At 34.2% G+C, this 16,442-nt stretch overlaps 1 protein-coding gene across 3 annotated transcripts in view; it reads right to left on the bottom strand.

The window, feature by feature from the left end:
* Nucleotides 1-16,442, bottom strand: part of LOC107552991 (myozenin-2-like) — an 18,540-nt gene continuing 2,098 nt past the window's right edge. The window contains exons 1-6 of one of the 3 annotated variants that reach the window (XM_016235052.1): nt 15,108-15,193; nt 12,748-12,834; nt 5,854-6,020; nt 5,643-5,757; nt 1,650-1,833; nt 1-354 (exon numbers count right to left, since the gene is read on the bottom strand). In XM_016235052.1, coding sequence (XP_016090538.1) covers nt 114-354; nt 1,650-1,833; nt 5,643-5,757; nt 5,854-6,020; nt 12,748-12,829 — 789 coding nt within the window. In that variant the 5' untranslated portion in view covers nt 12,830-12,834; nt 15,108-15,193 and the 3' untranslated portion in view covers nt 1-113. Of the gene's footprint in view, nt 355-1,649; nt 1,834-5,642; nt 5,758-5,853; nt 6,021-12,747; nt 12,835-15,107; nt 15,194-16,442 lie in introns of those variants that run through there. The other 2 variants (XM_016235053.1, XM_016235055.1) reach the window with 2 other exon arrangements.

Raw genomic sequence — 16,442 nt, 5'->3', positions numbered from 1 at the left:
ATAAATGCAGCCTTGCTTCTTTCAAAAACATTAAGAAATCTTAATTAGTCCAAACATTTAACCAGTAATGTATATTCCAGTGACAATCAAGCTCCCAATGATAAGGATGAGACTCAGAGTTCATCTGACTCGGGGATAAAAGTGGAAGACATGGATGAAATGGGCTCAAGGGGGATGCTGGGAAGCATCAGAGGGCCGCTGTCAGCCACCCAGCCAGAGGCCGTTCTGTTGAAGGTGGGCCGTTTGACCACGGCGGGTGCTGCGCCCATGGGACTTGGGAGGCCGGGGTTCACATCCAAAGGTTTAACAGGGACTTTGGGTGTCTTGCCGAAACCGCCGAATGGAATAGCCACCCTTCAATCAGAGGAGTGACAGTACATGAGAGCCTATGGTTTTATTAGACAACACAACAAAAACAATCTTACAGCAAAAGGGGTGGCATATAATTCAAAACCCAACATTTTAGATAAAGGTGTCTTACAGAATGACTCTAAATCAAATACTGCTGGATAGCATCTTTTTGCTCATAAAACATGTTCTTATGTACAGTAGAGGAAGGTTTCCACAATTTGACAAATATTCTTCAAAGTCGACATGAAACAGCATTTATAAACCATTTTACTTTGTATCTGCATATGCTGCAGGATGTTCAAAGAGAAAAAGGGCCAATTATTATTTTATATTAGATATTAGAAATTGATGAAAAGTGGGCATTACATAACAGAACGGAGTGTAATAGTCTAAACATGATCTGCAGCAGTGTTGTTATTGTTAACTAAAACTAATAAAAAATTGTAATTGTAATATAAACTTATAAAACATTGTTTAAAATATAAATATTAGATGGAAAATGGAGGCTTGCAGAGATTAAAAAAATAAAAATGTGTCCTTTGCAACTAACTGAAATACTAAAAAATACAAAAATGGCTAAAATTGAAATATAAATACATTTGGGATAAATAGAAATATTTAAAATAATTATAATAATAAAATGACAAAAAAACAGAAATACTAAAACTGAAACTAAAATTATAATGAAAACTGAAAATATTTATATATATATGTGACCCTGGAGCACAAAAGCAGTCTTAAGTCGCTGGGGGATATTTGTAGCAATAGCCAAAATACATTGTATGGGTCAAAATTATTGATTTTTCTTTTATGCCAAAAATCATTAGGATATTAAGTAAAGATCATGTCCCATATAGATATTTCGTAAATCTCCTACCGTAAATATATCAAAACTTAATTTAGATTAGTAATATGCATTGCTAAGAACTTCATCTGGACAACTTTAAAGGCGATTTTCTCAATATTTAGATTTTTTTGCACCCTCAGATTCCAGATTTTCAAATAGTTGTATCTCGGCCAAATATTGTCCTATCATAACAAACCATACATCAATGGAAAGCTTATTTATTTAGCTTTTGGATGATGTGTAAATCTCAATTTAGAAAAATTGACCCTTATGACTGGTTTTGTGGTCCAGGGTCACAAATAGTAGTTCAAATATAAATATAAATATTAATATTAATAAATGCTCTATAAATAATACTAAAAATACAGGTACTGAATTTTTAAAATAAATATGCATGGAAGATTTAAACACAGTTTAAGAAGCAGCTATATTTGCTATATTATTTTCTTACCTGTTGAAGCTCTTGTATTGAGGAATCTCTGGTCTGGTTTGGGGTTCAGGCATGCGGGCGACCAGCGTTTCGGCCAGAGAGGGGTCACTAATGAGGGCCTGTTCCCAGGGCGACTGGTAGGATCTGGGCATTGCTGTACAGTTGAACTTCTCTGCTGGAACATCCTTCAGGGGACCACCGTAACCTATTGAACGCATGAAAAAAAAGATTTATTATATGACATGGTACATGAACCAAAAACCCTTGTGAAAAAAAGTACACTTTAGAATGCTTTTAAAAAGAGACGTTTTCACAGAAATAATAGATATTTTAAAAAACAGACTTAAGTGTGAACTGAATATAATGTTTTCAGACACTTGCATGTTATTCGCAATTAAATGAAAATGTATTATAGTTTAAATGTATATTAAATGCAATTAGCTGAACTTTGCTTTTTGACCCACTTACATAGGACTTAAGTACATTGTTATATGTAATGTCATAATTTGATTGTCTTTGAAATATGGTTAAAGTGTACTGCTGAATGTACTGACAAGCATATATATATATATTAAAATATATTTTAATGTAATTTCTACTAATGTAATGTAGCATCAACAGCATTAAAAATAAATAATAAAATAAAGAAAATAGATTAAAAATAAAATCCAGTACTTTACATGTGCTTATATGTTCGTCAACAACACATCAAAATAAGTGTACTTCTTTAAAGCATGACAAAGGTAAAGTTTTAAATTTGACTATTGCAAAGTGAAAGAGAATTACACTTTTTAAATTAAAAAATGTTGGTAATACTTTTTAGGGATCAATTCTCACTATTAATAACTAGTTGCTTATTAGCAAGCAAAGTACTAGCTTATTGGCTGAACCTAAATTTAACAATTACCTTACTAACTAATAAGCACTAATACACTTTTAATAAGGTACCCAAATTAAAGTGTGACCAAATTCATAATACAAAAATATTGTAAAACTGTCTTAAAAATGAAAAATAAATAAATAAATACACACACGCACACAAACACGCACACACACATCTGGTCAGCTATCCTTGTGGGGACTCTCCACAGGCGTAATGGTTTTTATACTGTACAGACCGTATACTCTATTGCCCTACACCAACCCTACCCCTAAACCTACCCCTCACAGGAAACTTTCTGCATTTTTCACCCACATACATAAAGTATTCACTTTAAGTACACTTAAGTATTTTTTTTTAAATTATTTATTTCATTGATATTATATTATCTGCAAGTACATTCTTTTAAAATATATTTTGAAAGTTTGAAGTATACAACAAGTGCACATTTAATACAATTAAGCACACTTCTTTTTCACAAGGGATCATTTTACATGACTTGAATAACAAAAATGCTGATAAACAGAACGAAAAACACAATCAGGAATTAAATGATAGTCCGCTAAAGACAACTGCAAAATAATCGGCGGTAAGAACTGCTCAAGTATAAGATCAGGACAAAGCACATGTTCGGAAATGAAAAATTAAGCATTAGCAGAGGGAATACACACATGGCCTGCTTTGCATGGTCTAGAAACACACTATATCACTGTTTACACATACTTTTCATTGTTTTGTGAGCTATCCCTTAATAAAAGTGACTTGACCACATGTATGCCTTCATAATGTAAGGCAGGCATCAGCGTTACCAGTGCAGCTCACTGTTTATGGCATTGATCCCACTTGTTTGCATTGCTAGTGAAGCACAAAATAAATGAGAAACTAAAAAAAAGAAGTGAAAGGCTTCACAAGGTCCTAAAACATGCTGTGGAGGAATACAGGGTGACCCTTCAAAATGAGTATCCCTCAAACCGCTGTTCACTGGCAGGGCCAGCAAGCCCAAAACAAGAGTTATGTAATGTGGGTGTTCTGTCACATATCAGCCTCACGCTGAGGACAGTCTCCTTCCTGAGTTTATCGGCCTCAAGGAAACAGCACAAAACGCATGAGCTTCAGCGCTGAGGGTCTGAGCAGTTCAACGGGCCTCAGAGAAACTTTCAGAACAGCAGGGGAAATTCGTTTTTAGACACTGTTTTCATGGGGCAGTGCGCTGACACATCAAGACACTGATGAGCTATGAAAAATTCTCATTAGGAGGCAGTTTAGGCTTGCTGACTAGTGACACAGAAAAAGTAATTGGTTATTAGAAGGATTAAAAAATGTCTAAAGATAGTGTTATTTCAGCCTTGTCAGTTCAGTTTTGGTTTAACATTAAACAATTTTTACAAATGAAATTAAATAATTTATAATAATGTGTAATATAAGAAAATATAATTAAAATAAAATATAAGTAAATACTAAATAAAATATAATACAATAAAATTATTAAAAAATAATTAAATAATTAAAATGTTCAGTTTTGGTTTAATGTCTACAAATAAAAATTAAATACAATTTTATGGTTTCAGTTTAACATTATTTTTATTTTATTTTATGGTTTTGGTTTACCATTAAACCATGTATACAAATAAAATCAAATTGTATGGGTTTGGTTTAACTTTGCACAACAAAACAAAACAAAACAAAACAAAACAAAACAAAACAAAAAACTAAACTAAACTAAACTAAAAATAAAAATAAAATAAAATAAAATAAAATAAAATAAAATAAAATAAAATAAAATAAAACTGCATAGCGTGATACCAGTGGATTCTATCTCTCACACTGTAGGACTTCATCTGATTTTAATCTTGTTTATTTACTATCAGAAATTCAACTGCTGGTCTTTGTATCTTCCCCTCCCCATCCAAATGAGGTCTCAAAGTCACTAAAATAGCAGGACACACTGTAAATATGTGTTCATCCACTGATGATGAGGAAGGGTGGCTGAGCCCCAAGGCTAGATGAGACCATGGGAGTTATAAGGATAGGATCTGTTTAAGATGTTATCGTGGTCAGCTGCTGCTCTGTGCCATCACTTAAATGAGACAGGAAACACTTAACACACTTCCTGTTTGGGCACTACGGCCACCGTTCACACAGGAATTACATGCTCAAGATGTAGAATATGTAGTTTACAGCAGGTAGCACAAACCCAAAAATTGTAAATGCTACATATAATTTCTTAATTGAAATAATGTATATAAAAAAACTAAACAAACAAACAGTTTATTCATATTTCAAATAAAACCCTTGAAGGGTCCACAGGGGAGAAGAAATGAGAAAATAATAAAAAGGTGGAATTTTGGATGAAATTTGTCGCCCACCAGATTTTTATTTTCTGTTATGTTTTGAACACCATACACACTTTTTAACAACTGAACACCATATACTTTTAGTACTACATATGAGTAGTTTTGTCTAATTATCTGAGTTTTGAAACTTGCTTGTTGCTTGGTTTTGAAAATTGGTTGTTACGTAACAAATAATCAGCTGTAACATATTGCTGGTTTTATGTTTTAGTACTTCTCTTGAGTTTAACACCTTTTTTCTCTCCTAAAAAAAAAAAAATCAATTGTTACAACAAAATTCTTGTCACTTGACATTAAATGTGAAACAATTTTAGTACAATTTATTCTATAATAATGTTGACAGTTTATTAAAACCCTTTATTATGATTACTAAATATTTACTTTTAACATCACCTATAAACTGTAATAATAATAACAATTATTATTAATATGATATTTTTTTAAAAGAAGCATTTTCATCCTCAGAATGTCCTGTGGTCTATGTGTACTAAGTTTTGTTAAGTTTGGGCTTTGCATTGAGCAAATACAGGTCAGAGTCAAAATGGTCTAAGGCAGACCATTGCCCTTATATCTTCCTCAAAAGTATTTTGATAACCTTCATCAGGGTCTTGATCTAGTGACCCATGCGAGGATATGAAACCATCCCACCAGGTTTGAGATCTCTATACAGTCTCTGACACCCAGACATTTTAGGGCAGAAAAATGACAATAGGCAAAACAGTACAAATGCAGTGCTCGGACCCCTAAAAACATGATAGTATCAAGAAATTGCTGTGGACTAACCTGGGGCAATAGTCTCAGGGTTGAGTGTATTTGGTACCTGGTCATCTCCAAGACAGCATTCATTATTTAAAATGTTTGTCGTTTTAGCACTTGGGCCCAGAGAAATGGCATCAATCTGAGAAAAGAAAAAATGGAATGATCACTCCATGGAGCATTTGTGGTTATCTGGATTGTATATGAACCACACACATGTGTAACAAATGACTCTCACATTGTGCTGAGTGTTGGCTTCATTCTGAATACTTTCAAAGGTGTATTTCTCTGAGCGCATCTGACGCATCTTGAACAGACGGGAGCCCCTGTTTGATGCTAAGGAAAGTTCCTCTAACATGATCTCCTTCGGTGCGCTAACTTTCCTCCCTAGATCCATCTCTGGTTCTGTGGAAAAGAGTAAAGAGTAAGTTTAAAGGTGACATATCATGAAAATCTGACTTTTCCAGGTTTTAAGTGCTATAATCAGGTCCCCGGTGCATCTACCAACCAAGGAAACGTGAAAAAGATTAACCCAGTAACTTTGTTTTGGGACGCCTTTTTCTGCAAGCGCCTGAGAAAACGAGCGCGTCTGATTTTGCTCCCTTAGTGACGTGGTAAAGGCATCTCATTATAATATTACCGCCCCTTAATCTGTAAGTTCCCACCCACGGTGCCGCCATTTGATTTAGTAAGCGACAATGGTGTAGCAGTCCTAATTCCATGATGAAAATTTGAGCAAAACATGCTAACTGTTCTGTCTTTGGCTGCGCAGACGAGCACAGAACACTATTTAGAGTCCCAGCCTCAGAGGAGACAAGCAGTGAATTTGATTTATTTACTGTATATTACTACTGCCACACAGATCTAAAATAAACATGCAATTTATTTTCCAGCTGTTTACCTTCTCAGATATAACCGACTGTGTTTTGTAACTCATGTGTGTTTTTAACATAAACTTGTGTGTGAATGAGAACTTAGTTTAGTAATCACATGCTGTGACAGCCGCTTTCTGTCCGTGTGCATCGGTTGTGTGCGCTCAGAAAACCGTATCTCAGAAGTTTAAACTCGTATGGTTTAAAACGCATGATTTCAGTGCGATAAACATAATAATCAGAACCAAAACAGATGTTTTTAGGAGGTCCGAGTTGCAATGGCAGCTCTATTCTGGAAAAGGGGGCGGGGAGCAGCAGCTCAATCGGTTGTGTGCGCTCAGAAAACCGTATCTCAGAAGTTTAAACTCGTATGGTTTAAAACGCATGATTTCAGTGCGATAAACATAATAATCAGAACCAAAACAGATGTTTTTAGGAGGTCCGAGTTGCAATGGCAGCTCTATTCTGGAAAAGGGGGCGGGGAGCAGCAGCTCATTTGCATTTAAAGACACAGGCCCGAAAAACAGTGTGTTTCTGCTTTCACTCAAAATAGGCATTTTTCAAAATGATATTGTAAATGATCTGTGGAGTATTTTGAGCTGAAACTTCACAGACACATTCTGGGGACACCAGAGACTTATATTACATATTGTAAAAAGGGGCATAATATGTCTCCTTTAACACAAAATTCAACAACTGCATTATTTTGAAAATTAATATCCCCCTTCAGTCACTAATTTGATCCCCTAAACTCATCTTTCATCCCCCCATGAAAATAATGACGTCTTAAAATGGCTTGAATGTAACTCTAGGTGGAACCATGAATATGCTAATTTGTCCCTGCCTCCATACACCCTGAAATGATGTCGTAAACTATGGAAGACCATTTTCACCACTAAATAAGTTGTGACTTTTTATCTCACAATTCTGACCCATTTTCTTGCAATTGCGTGATATAAATTCGCAATTCTAACTTTTTTTCTCAGAACTGCATGTTATAAACTCACAATTGCAAGTTATAAAGTCAGAATTGAGGGATATAAACTCGCAATTGAAAGAAATAAATTCAGAATCACAATATATAAACTCGCAATTCTGAGTTATAAAGTCCAATTCCAAGGGGAAAAAATATTTTCTTACAATTGCAAGACTCCAAACTCTGAGAAAAAAGTCAGAATTGCGAGCTTATATCTTGCATATGTGACTTTGTAACTCACAACTGCCAATTTCTATCAAGAAATACTGACTTTATAACCTGTGATTGTGAGTTTATATCACTCAGTTCTGAGAAAAAATCAGGATTGCGAGAAAAAAAGTAATTATTAACTCGCTTTATAATCACTGAAAGCTGTCACGTGATCTCCCAAAATTAGGGTTAACCTAACCCTAACCCTAAACATTTGATGGAAAGTTATGAAATTTGACACACAAATAGAGGACAGTCTCAATATTCACCATAGCAAATCTGGAGTCTCTATCTTAAACTCTTTAGCGCCACCAATAGGCCAAATTTGCATTCATATTTCTGCTAATAACTTTTGAACCGTTAGGTCTAGAAGCAATTTTTTGTCCTCTGATTCCTTGGCTCATGCTGAGTCAAATGCATACCTATGGATTTATAGATTAAATATCTATATTAATTTAGAATTTTGCAAAAAATCTACTTTTTCGAACTCGTCCTAGACGGTTTGTCCGATTTTTACCAAAATGGGCTCAGATCATCTTCAGACAATGCTGGCAAATGTAGCCAAGGCACTCGAAAATTTAGCAAAAAAAATAAAAAGCCTTTATTCACATGGCTTTACATTAAAAACAACTCTGAAGCGTTGCGGCTAACAAGCCTTCATCAGGGTGTCAATGCTGGCAAATAGTTATCAAAAGATTTCCAATAGATCAAACCGTTCTTGTAAAGTGCGTTAACAAATTTGACGAAATTTGCGCAAAAATTGACATGAAGCTATATCTTCTCAACGCTTTAGCGGATTCTGACCAAACTTGGTCCGTGTTATACCAAGCATGACCTGAGGGCACATGAGGAGTTTCAGCACAGTGCACCACCTACTGGTCAAAAGATATAAAAATCTTGTTAGATTCGGAACGGCATAACGAATCGAATGATTCCGTATTTTCGTATGTCCATTTTGAGTTTTGTAGTAAAATGAACAAATGTCTTTAACAGGGGTCTCCAACCCTGTTCCTGGAGAGCTACCATATTGCAGAGTTCAGTTTCAACCCTAATCAAACACACCCGAACCAGCTAATCAAGGTGTTCAGGGCTGCTTAATTACAGAAAGGTGTGTTCTGAGCTTCTTGTCTTCCCTGCCACTCCGACTCTACAGCATGATTTCAACATCCAGCTAGGTTCATCAGCAATTACGCCCCCAAGTTCGGTTAGAAATCTTTCAAAAACCACATTACAAAAACCGCTTGATCATGTAGGTTTGCATTGCACAACATCAGAAAGATCAGGCCCTTCCTAAAGGAGCTTGATGCACAACTTCTTGTCCAGGCCGTTGTCATTTCTAGGCTTGTCTACTGCAATCCTCTTCTGGCTGGAGTTACATCATGTGCAATCAAACCTCTACAAATGATTCAGGATGTGTATAGAACAACCACGGGCTCAGCGCCCTTCTACTTCCACTCACTCTTACGAATCTACATCCCCTCTGGAAGCCTGAGATCTGTATAAGTGAGTGATGCCCCGTGGTACCATCACAGAGAGGCGCAAAATCACTTTCCAGAACATTTTCATCATGGGATTGGTTAAACATTTGTGACGTAGGAAACGGGGGCTGTTTCAAGCCGCCTTCTTTAGAGTCTCTTTGTACATTGCCGTTTTAAGGAGAAAATGCTCAGCAATGGTTTTGATTGATGAATTAGCACATGATTTGTCTTTAACACTTGTGCGCTCCTCATTTGGGAGTCACACTCATGGTCTTCGCGGTCAAAAGTGACCGGACACCTGAAATTTATTTATTTTTTTTCTTTAGTGAAATCAATCTAATATATTTTTGTTCAATAATATTTTTTCTTTTGTATTTTGAGAGAATTTTATGGTAATAATTCATATTTATGCTATAATTATTATAAATTTTTCCCATTTAAAATGTTCTCTAATTTTTCAATCAACTCTGATTAAAATAGAGACTAGGCCTTTAAAATCCATTTTTCTGAAGGCAGATTAGCACCTCCTGGTGAGAGCAAAGAAAGAAAAACATGTAATTTCATGATGTAACCACTAGATGCCTGTATAGGAATCTATAGAGAGGCTTTTGAATTCCTAGTTGTTTTTATACATAATTGTTTACTTTTATTAGGTTGTGGATTTAAATGTATATTAAGGCATTCTCAAAGACTCCTTTTTGTCAAGGTTTATATATTTTTTGGTTTTTTAAATGTTGATTTGAAGCGTCAGTTTTTCAATTATTATTACTACAGTCAAACCTGAATACAGAAAGCCTTTTGTTATACAAAACATTAAAATTCAATAAAAATGTAACAAAAATAAACATGAATGCTTTATCAGAGCTTAATCCTTCTGGGCCTGATCTGATTTTAACCTCTTATTTCAGTTTTCTGACTCATTTTGGCTATATGGTTATAGCCATACCAATTCATTTGAGTGTGTATAATTGTGTGTGTGTGTGTGTGTCTGTGAGTGTGTGTGAGTGGATGTGTCTGTTTTGCACTCTTGATGTTTTCGAGTGTAACCCCTTCCTTGCTGTCCACTTTTTTTCTGCATCGTGGGGGACTTGTAGATTGTACTCACAAAAATTGTCTGTATTTTCAATTTTTTTTAGCCATTTCCCCCGTTCATTTCCTATGGCCGGTAATTTTTGACCGAAGACTATGAGTGTGACTTTTTTTTTTACGAGCACTTAGCTTTTTCGAATCATGCCCTCAATTTTTGTGTGTGTTCACATACCAAGTGCCATAAACGTCACCAAGTTTCGTACCATTCCGATGAAGCTACGATTTTTAAATATTCAAAATGTAAAACCGAAGTCAAAAGTGACCGAAGACCGCTAAATATATAAAAAATACCAGACAGACAGACATGTAAACAATGTTAAAAACTTGAAGCAAACTTTAAGTATTCAATTTACAATCTACATGGTGTTCTTGATCATTGCGAGAACAATTCAATTTATTTGTAGCCTATGTCAGCTGTATTTAGGCCCAAATTGAGTTATTACTGACGGCCGTAATGCGGGTCATTCGGGTAGCTCTAAAAGGCGTATCAAAGGATGAAAATGTATCCTGCTGGTATGTTCTTACAGCTGTCAAGCATCATCTTGCAGTCAGCCGCCAGCCAATCAGTTATCCCCTCCCCGAAATAGAATTTCAAACAGACAACTACAAAAAGATTAGTTGCTCTCTGTAGTAATTCATTTCTACGGATTAGTATTTTTAGCTGTCTGGGGTGTGGTTAATCTAATCACTAGTAATACGAATACACAAACCTCAACAATGTTTAAACGTGTTAATAGTTAAATATACAATAATTAGCCTAGGTTCACAGTAGGTTTATATTAATTGGGAGAGCTACTTAAAAGTAAGATGGTTAGTTCAAATTATTATTTTAAATTTTTTAAATAAGAAATTAATACTTTTATTAATAAAGGATGCATTCAATTTATGTTCTAATAATAATTTTAAAAATATTGTCAAATAAATGCAGTTCTTTTGTACTTTCTGTGTTCAAAAAAAAAAATGCCTGAAATATTATTTTCATGTAAAACCTACTCTAATAATCTTTTTATTAGAGAATAATTTTTTTACACAGTATTTTCAACATTGATAACGATAAGAATTGTTTCTTCAGCAGCAGATCAGCATATTAGAATGATTTCTGAAGGATCATGTGACACTGAAGACTGGAGTAATGATGCTGAAAATTCAGCTTTGATCACAGGAATAAATTACATTTTGAATTGTATTCAAATAAAAAAAATGGTTATTTTAAATTGTAAAAAAGAAAAATTCCCAATATTATAATTTTTACTGTATTTTTGATCAAATAAATGGTGGTAAAATTTCAAGATACTTATTTCAAGATACTTTCAAAAGTCTCAAAGTTGCAAAACATCGTACTGACCCCAATCTTTTGAATGGTGTGTATGTGAAACAACTTTCACTCCGAAAAAACACACAATTACAAGCAAGTAACATTAAATTAAATGTAAAATTTTGAAGTAGAAAAACTGAAACAGTATTTTCTTGAATAACATTGTCCAATAATCTTTTATTTATGTCAAATATTTAATTTTTAACATATATAGTAATATATATATATATATATGTGTGTGTGTGTGTGTGTTAAAAAAGACGTAATTGATATATATAATGAAAGGTTGTTAATGAATCATTGCTCGTACCATCAGTGGCATGGATCTCTCTACATATAGCAGCCGCCTGCATGCAGTTAAGTATCCAAAAACATTACATTCAGTTGGCACTTAAGTTTATTCTTTTAAAGTGTTTCCATAATAAGTACGACTTTTTTTTCAAAGTATAATTAAGTGTACTTCTTTTCACAAGAATATTACATAGGCAAACAAACAAACAAACAAACAAACAAACATACATACATACATACATACAAACAAACAATCAAACAAACAAACATACATACATACATACAAACAAACAAACAAACAAACATACATACATACATACATACAAACAATCAAACCCCCAGCAATTAAACACAGCCCAGCAAAGGCAGCGCCCCCGTGAAGTGCGGGGGACTGTGATTCGATACGGTAGATATAGACCCAGCTGGACAGGACGCTGCTGAAGGGTGTGATGTCACACCACACGAAAGGGGAAGGTGGTAATCTGTGTCTACATCCATTTCTGTGCTCTTACATGCTGTGACTGAAGTCTGTAATCTCTAATGGAAAGCTGTCTAACAGGGCAGAATACCCACCAGTGTTTTATAGATACTAAAACTAAAAGTATACTGACAAACCCTGACATAATCATTGAAATTATAAATTGTAACTGTACACTCTAAAAATGCTGGGTTAAATACAACCCATTTTAACTAGAGTGTAGTTAAAATGACTGAAATAAAAAATGAAATAAAAATAATCCTAAATAGAAGTATATAAAATACATAAAATTATACAAAGCTGATTAAAATATTCATAAATACTATAATAGTAATATAGAAATAATGCTAAAACATCACTGATACCCACCAACACGTAATTGATATATATAATGAAAGGTTGTTAATGAATCATTGCTCGTACCATCAGTGGCATGGATCTCTCTACATATAGCAGCCGCCTGCATTTTCCTCTCCTGTGTTGACATCAGAGTATGCTGAGACATGCTGTCTGTTAAAAACAAAGTTAGGGAATGTGAGTCTCCTACATTTTGGCCCTTACCATCTCACACATTTTCAGACACTACACAACAGACCGAACACATAATCACATTCATAGTCCAGCCGACTATGTGATATTTATTACACCTGCTGAAAGGCTGACACTAGCACATCCCTTTAAATAACCCCCAGCAATTAAACACAGCCCAGCAAAGGCAGCGCTCCCGTGAAGTGCGGGGGACTGTGATTCGATACGGTAGATATAGACCCAGCTGGACAGGACGCTGCTGAAGGGTGTGATGTCACACCACACGAAAGGGGAAGGTGGTAATTTGTGTCTACATCCATTTCTGTGCTCTTACATGCTGTGACTGAAGTCTGTAATCTCTAATGGAAAGCTGTCTAACAGGGCAGAATACCCACCAGTGTTTTATAGATACTAAAACTAAAAGTATACTGACAAACCCTGACATAATCATTGAAATTATAAATTGTAACTGTACACTCTAAAAATGCTGGGTTAAATACAACCCATTTTAACTAGAGTGTAGTTAAAATGACTGAAGTAAAAAATTAAATAAAAATAATCCTAAATAGAAGTATATAAAATACATAAAATTATACAAAGCTGATTAAAATATTCATAAATACTATAATAGTAATATAGAAATAATGCTAAAACATCACTGATACCCACCAACTGCAAAGATGATAATTAACAAAAAGTTTATTTTACCATTTGCATGTACAGTACCATGGTATTTACACGGTACTTCAAATAATACTACTAGTAGTTTTAATAATCTTTTGTCGTGCTTTAAATAAGTACACTTATTTTAATGTGTTAACGAACATACTAAAGCACATGTAAAGTACTTGATTATAATTTTTACTGTAGTTAATATAGGTAGTAAAATGTAATATATTTAAATGTACTAAATTGCAACTTAATCATTACAAATGGGTAATTACAAATATATTTAAATACACGACATACAAGTTTCAATAGAAATGGCAATCAAATATATTTTAGTTTGCCATAAATGATTATCAGTCAATTCAGCACTTTAACCATATTTCAAATACAATAGAAGCAATTATGAAGTTACGTATAAATATGTACTTAGTGAGTCAAAAATCACTCTAATTAAAGTTCAGCTTATTGCATTTAATATTCATTTAAACTATAATACATTTTCATTTGATTGTAATTGACATGCAGTTAAGTATCCAAAAACATTACATTCAGTTGGCACTTAAGTTTATTCTTTTAAAGTGTTTCCATAATAAGTACGACTTTTTTTTCAAAGTATAATTAAGTGTACTTCTTTTCACAAGAATATTACATAGGCAAACAAACAAACAAACAAACAAACAAACAAACAAACAAACAAACAAACAAACAAACAAACAAACAAACAAACAAACAAACAAACAAACAAACAAACAAACAAACAAACAAACAAACAAACAAACAAACAAACAAACAAACAAACAAACAAACAAACAAACAAACAAACAAACAAACAAACAAACAAACAAACAAACAAACAAACAAACAAACAAACAAACAAACAACAAACAAACATACAAACAAACAAACAAACAAACAAATAAATAAATAAATAAATGTTACCAAAAATAGTTAGGTAGGGTATACTGTGTAAACTTCATCCTCAGTATTTAGTTTAATGCATTTCAGTTAATTCTCACAACAGATTTCACAAATACAAACAGTTACAAAAACAAATGCAGTTAAGTATCCAAAAACATTACATTCAGTTGGCACTTAAGTTTATTCTTTTAAAGTGTTTCCATAATAAGTACGACTTTTTTTTCAAAGTATAATTAAGTGTACTTCTTTTCACAATAATATTACATAGGCAAACAAACAAACAAACAAACAAACAATCAAACAAACATACATACATACAAACAAACAAACAAACAAACAATCAAACAAACATACAAACAAACAAACAAACAAACAAATAAATAAATAAATAAATAAATGTTACCAAAAATAGTTAGGTAGGGTATACTGTGTAAACTTCATCCTCAGTATTTAGTTTAATGCATTTCAGTTAATTCTCACAACAGATTTCACAAATACACAAATGACATCAGTATGTGAATCCAACAGTGTGCAAATATCATATATGACCAGCATAACCCAGTTAGTGAGAGTTGACCGTTGATGAAGGCAGTCAGAAAGCTTGACAGGACTTTTAACAAACTGTACACGTGTCCCTGCTGCATGAGCGGCTGAGGCAGGGCTCTTACCTGCGCCGTGTCGAGGGGTCAGTCTGGATCTGTGCTGGTTTTCTCTCTGAGCAGGATTGGGGGGCTCTGGCCAAACGGAGGGCTGTCAGAGCGATGGCCAGCTATTAGTCTGCCGGCTTTCACTAGCATGCAGTTATAAATAGCACTGATCGCACACACAAACAGACATACGTTGACACTTTTGAGTGTGACGGAGACAGCAGGTGTCTGCTCTGGTTATGACTTCACTGTGTTTGTACAGTTCATTCATTCTTAGGTTTCAATTCGGTCAACCAAGGTTTGGTTAACATGGTCAATGGCCTAGTTTCTACTGTGAATGAGTGTAATATGATTTGCATAGTCATTTGTAATCTACTAATCAAAACTGAGGCACTATATGCAGAAATATTGCTTGATGTGACAGATGACTAATTGTATTGTGTATATGAAGTTAGATGGTTTTGTCCAGGATTCTAACACCCTCATTTCCTTCATCCTTCCCATAAAGCACAAATAAAAATGTCACTACCAGTAATGTGTCATGTGATGCCTCTTAATCAATCATTACACCGAAGATGTGAGGAAATACTTTTACAGTGTGATCACTGGTATCTTTGGACTTTTACAAGCATATCCGTGGTATTATAGTATAGGCCTACTACTATAAATAATAAAATATATTCCTAATTTATGTATATTATTATGTGGACTCATACATATTTATATAAGGCTGTAATGCAATTTAACTGACACTATAATATCCTCCAGCATATATATCCCAAAAGGCAGATTCATTGCAGAAGCCTATTTTGAACAGGGTTCAGTCTTCAATGTCAGCTGCCACATGGTTCAGTTGTATGACAAGTACGAGCTCAGGAGTCGAGCCAAGCCTCGCAAACCATTATATAACAAGACAGCAACTTGTTACAGACGGCTGGGCTGAAAATGACTCTCCCTCAGGCTTGATTTCTCACAAAATATGTGGCGTGCTCGAGTTTTTTACTCCAGAAACTCCCCAAAGAATTCAAAAAGCAACTACAGCGGAGAGCTTTTTAACATGTTACTTTAATACAAGCGCAAAGCACGGTTTTATGTCAGCCACATACAGAGCTGTAGAAAGTATAAATCAGACAAGTCACTTAATACTGAACACCTCTCTGATGCACTTGACAGTTCAACAAATCTTTTTGTATGTTGATCAGCAATATATAAATCAAACACGTCAAACTGATAACCTTCTCATAGAAAACTTCAGTAATGGAATACAGAAATAGAAGTATGAACAACTCAGATATAGCAGAAATTAACATAATTTTTAAGTGGAAAGAGAGAATGCATTGTCACATATGAAACCTC

This window comes from Sinocyclocheilus grahami, unplaced genomic scaffold (assembly GCF_001515645.1).
Source record: "Sinocyclocheilus grahami isolate Dianchi unplaced genomic scaffold, SAMN03320097.WGS_v1.1 scaffold462.1, whole genome shotgun sequence".
Taxonomy (NCBI): Eukaryota; Metazoa; Chordata; class Actinopteri; order Cypriniformes; family Cyprinidae; genus Sinocyclocheilus; species Sinocyclocheilus grahami.
The sequence above is the reverse complement of the archived record's forward strand: the minus strand, read 5'-3'. Positions and strand labels throughout refer to the sequence as shown.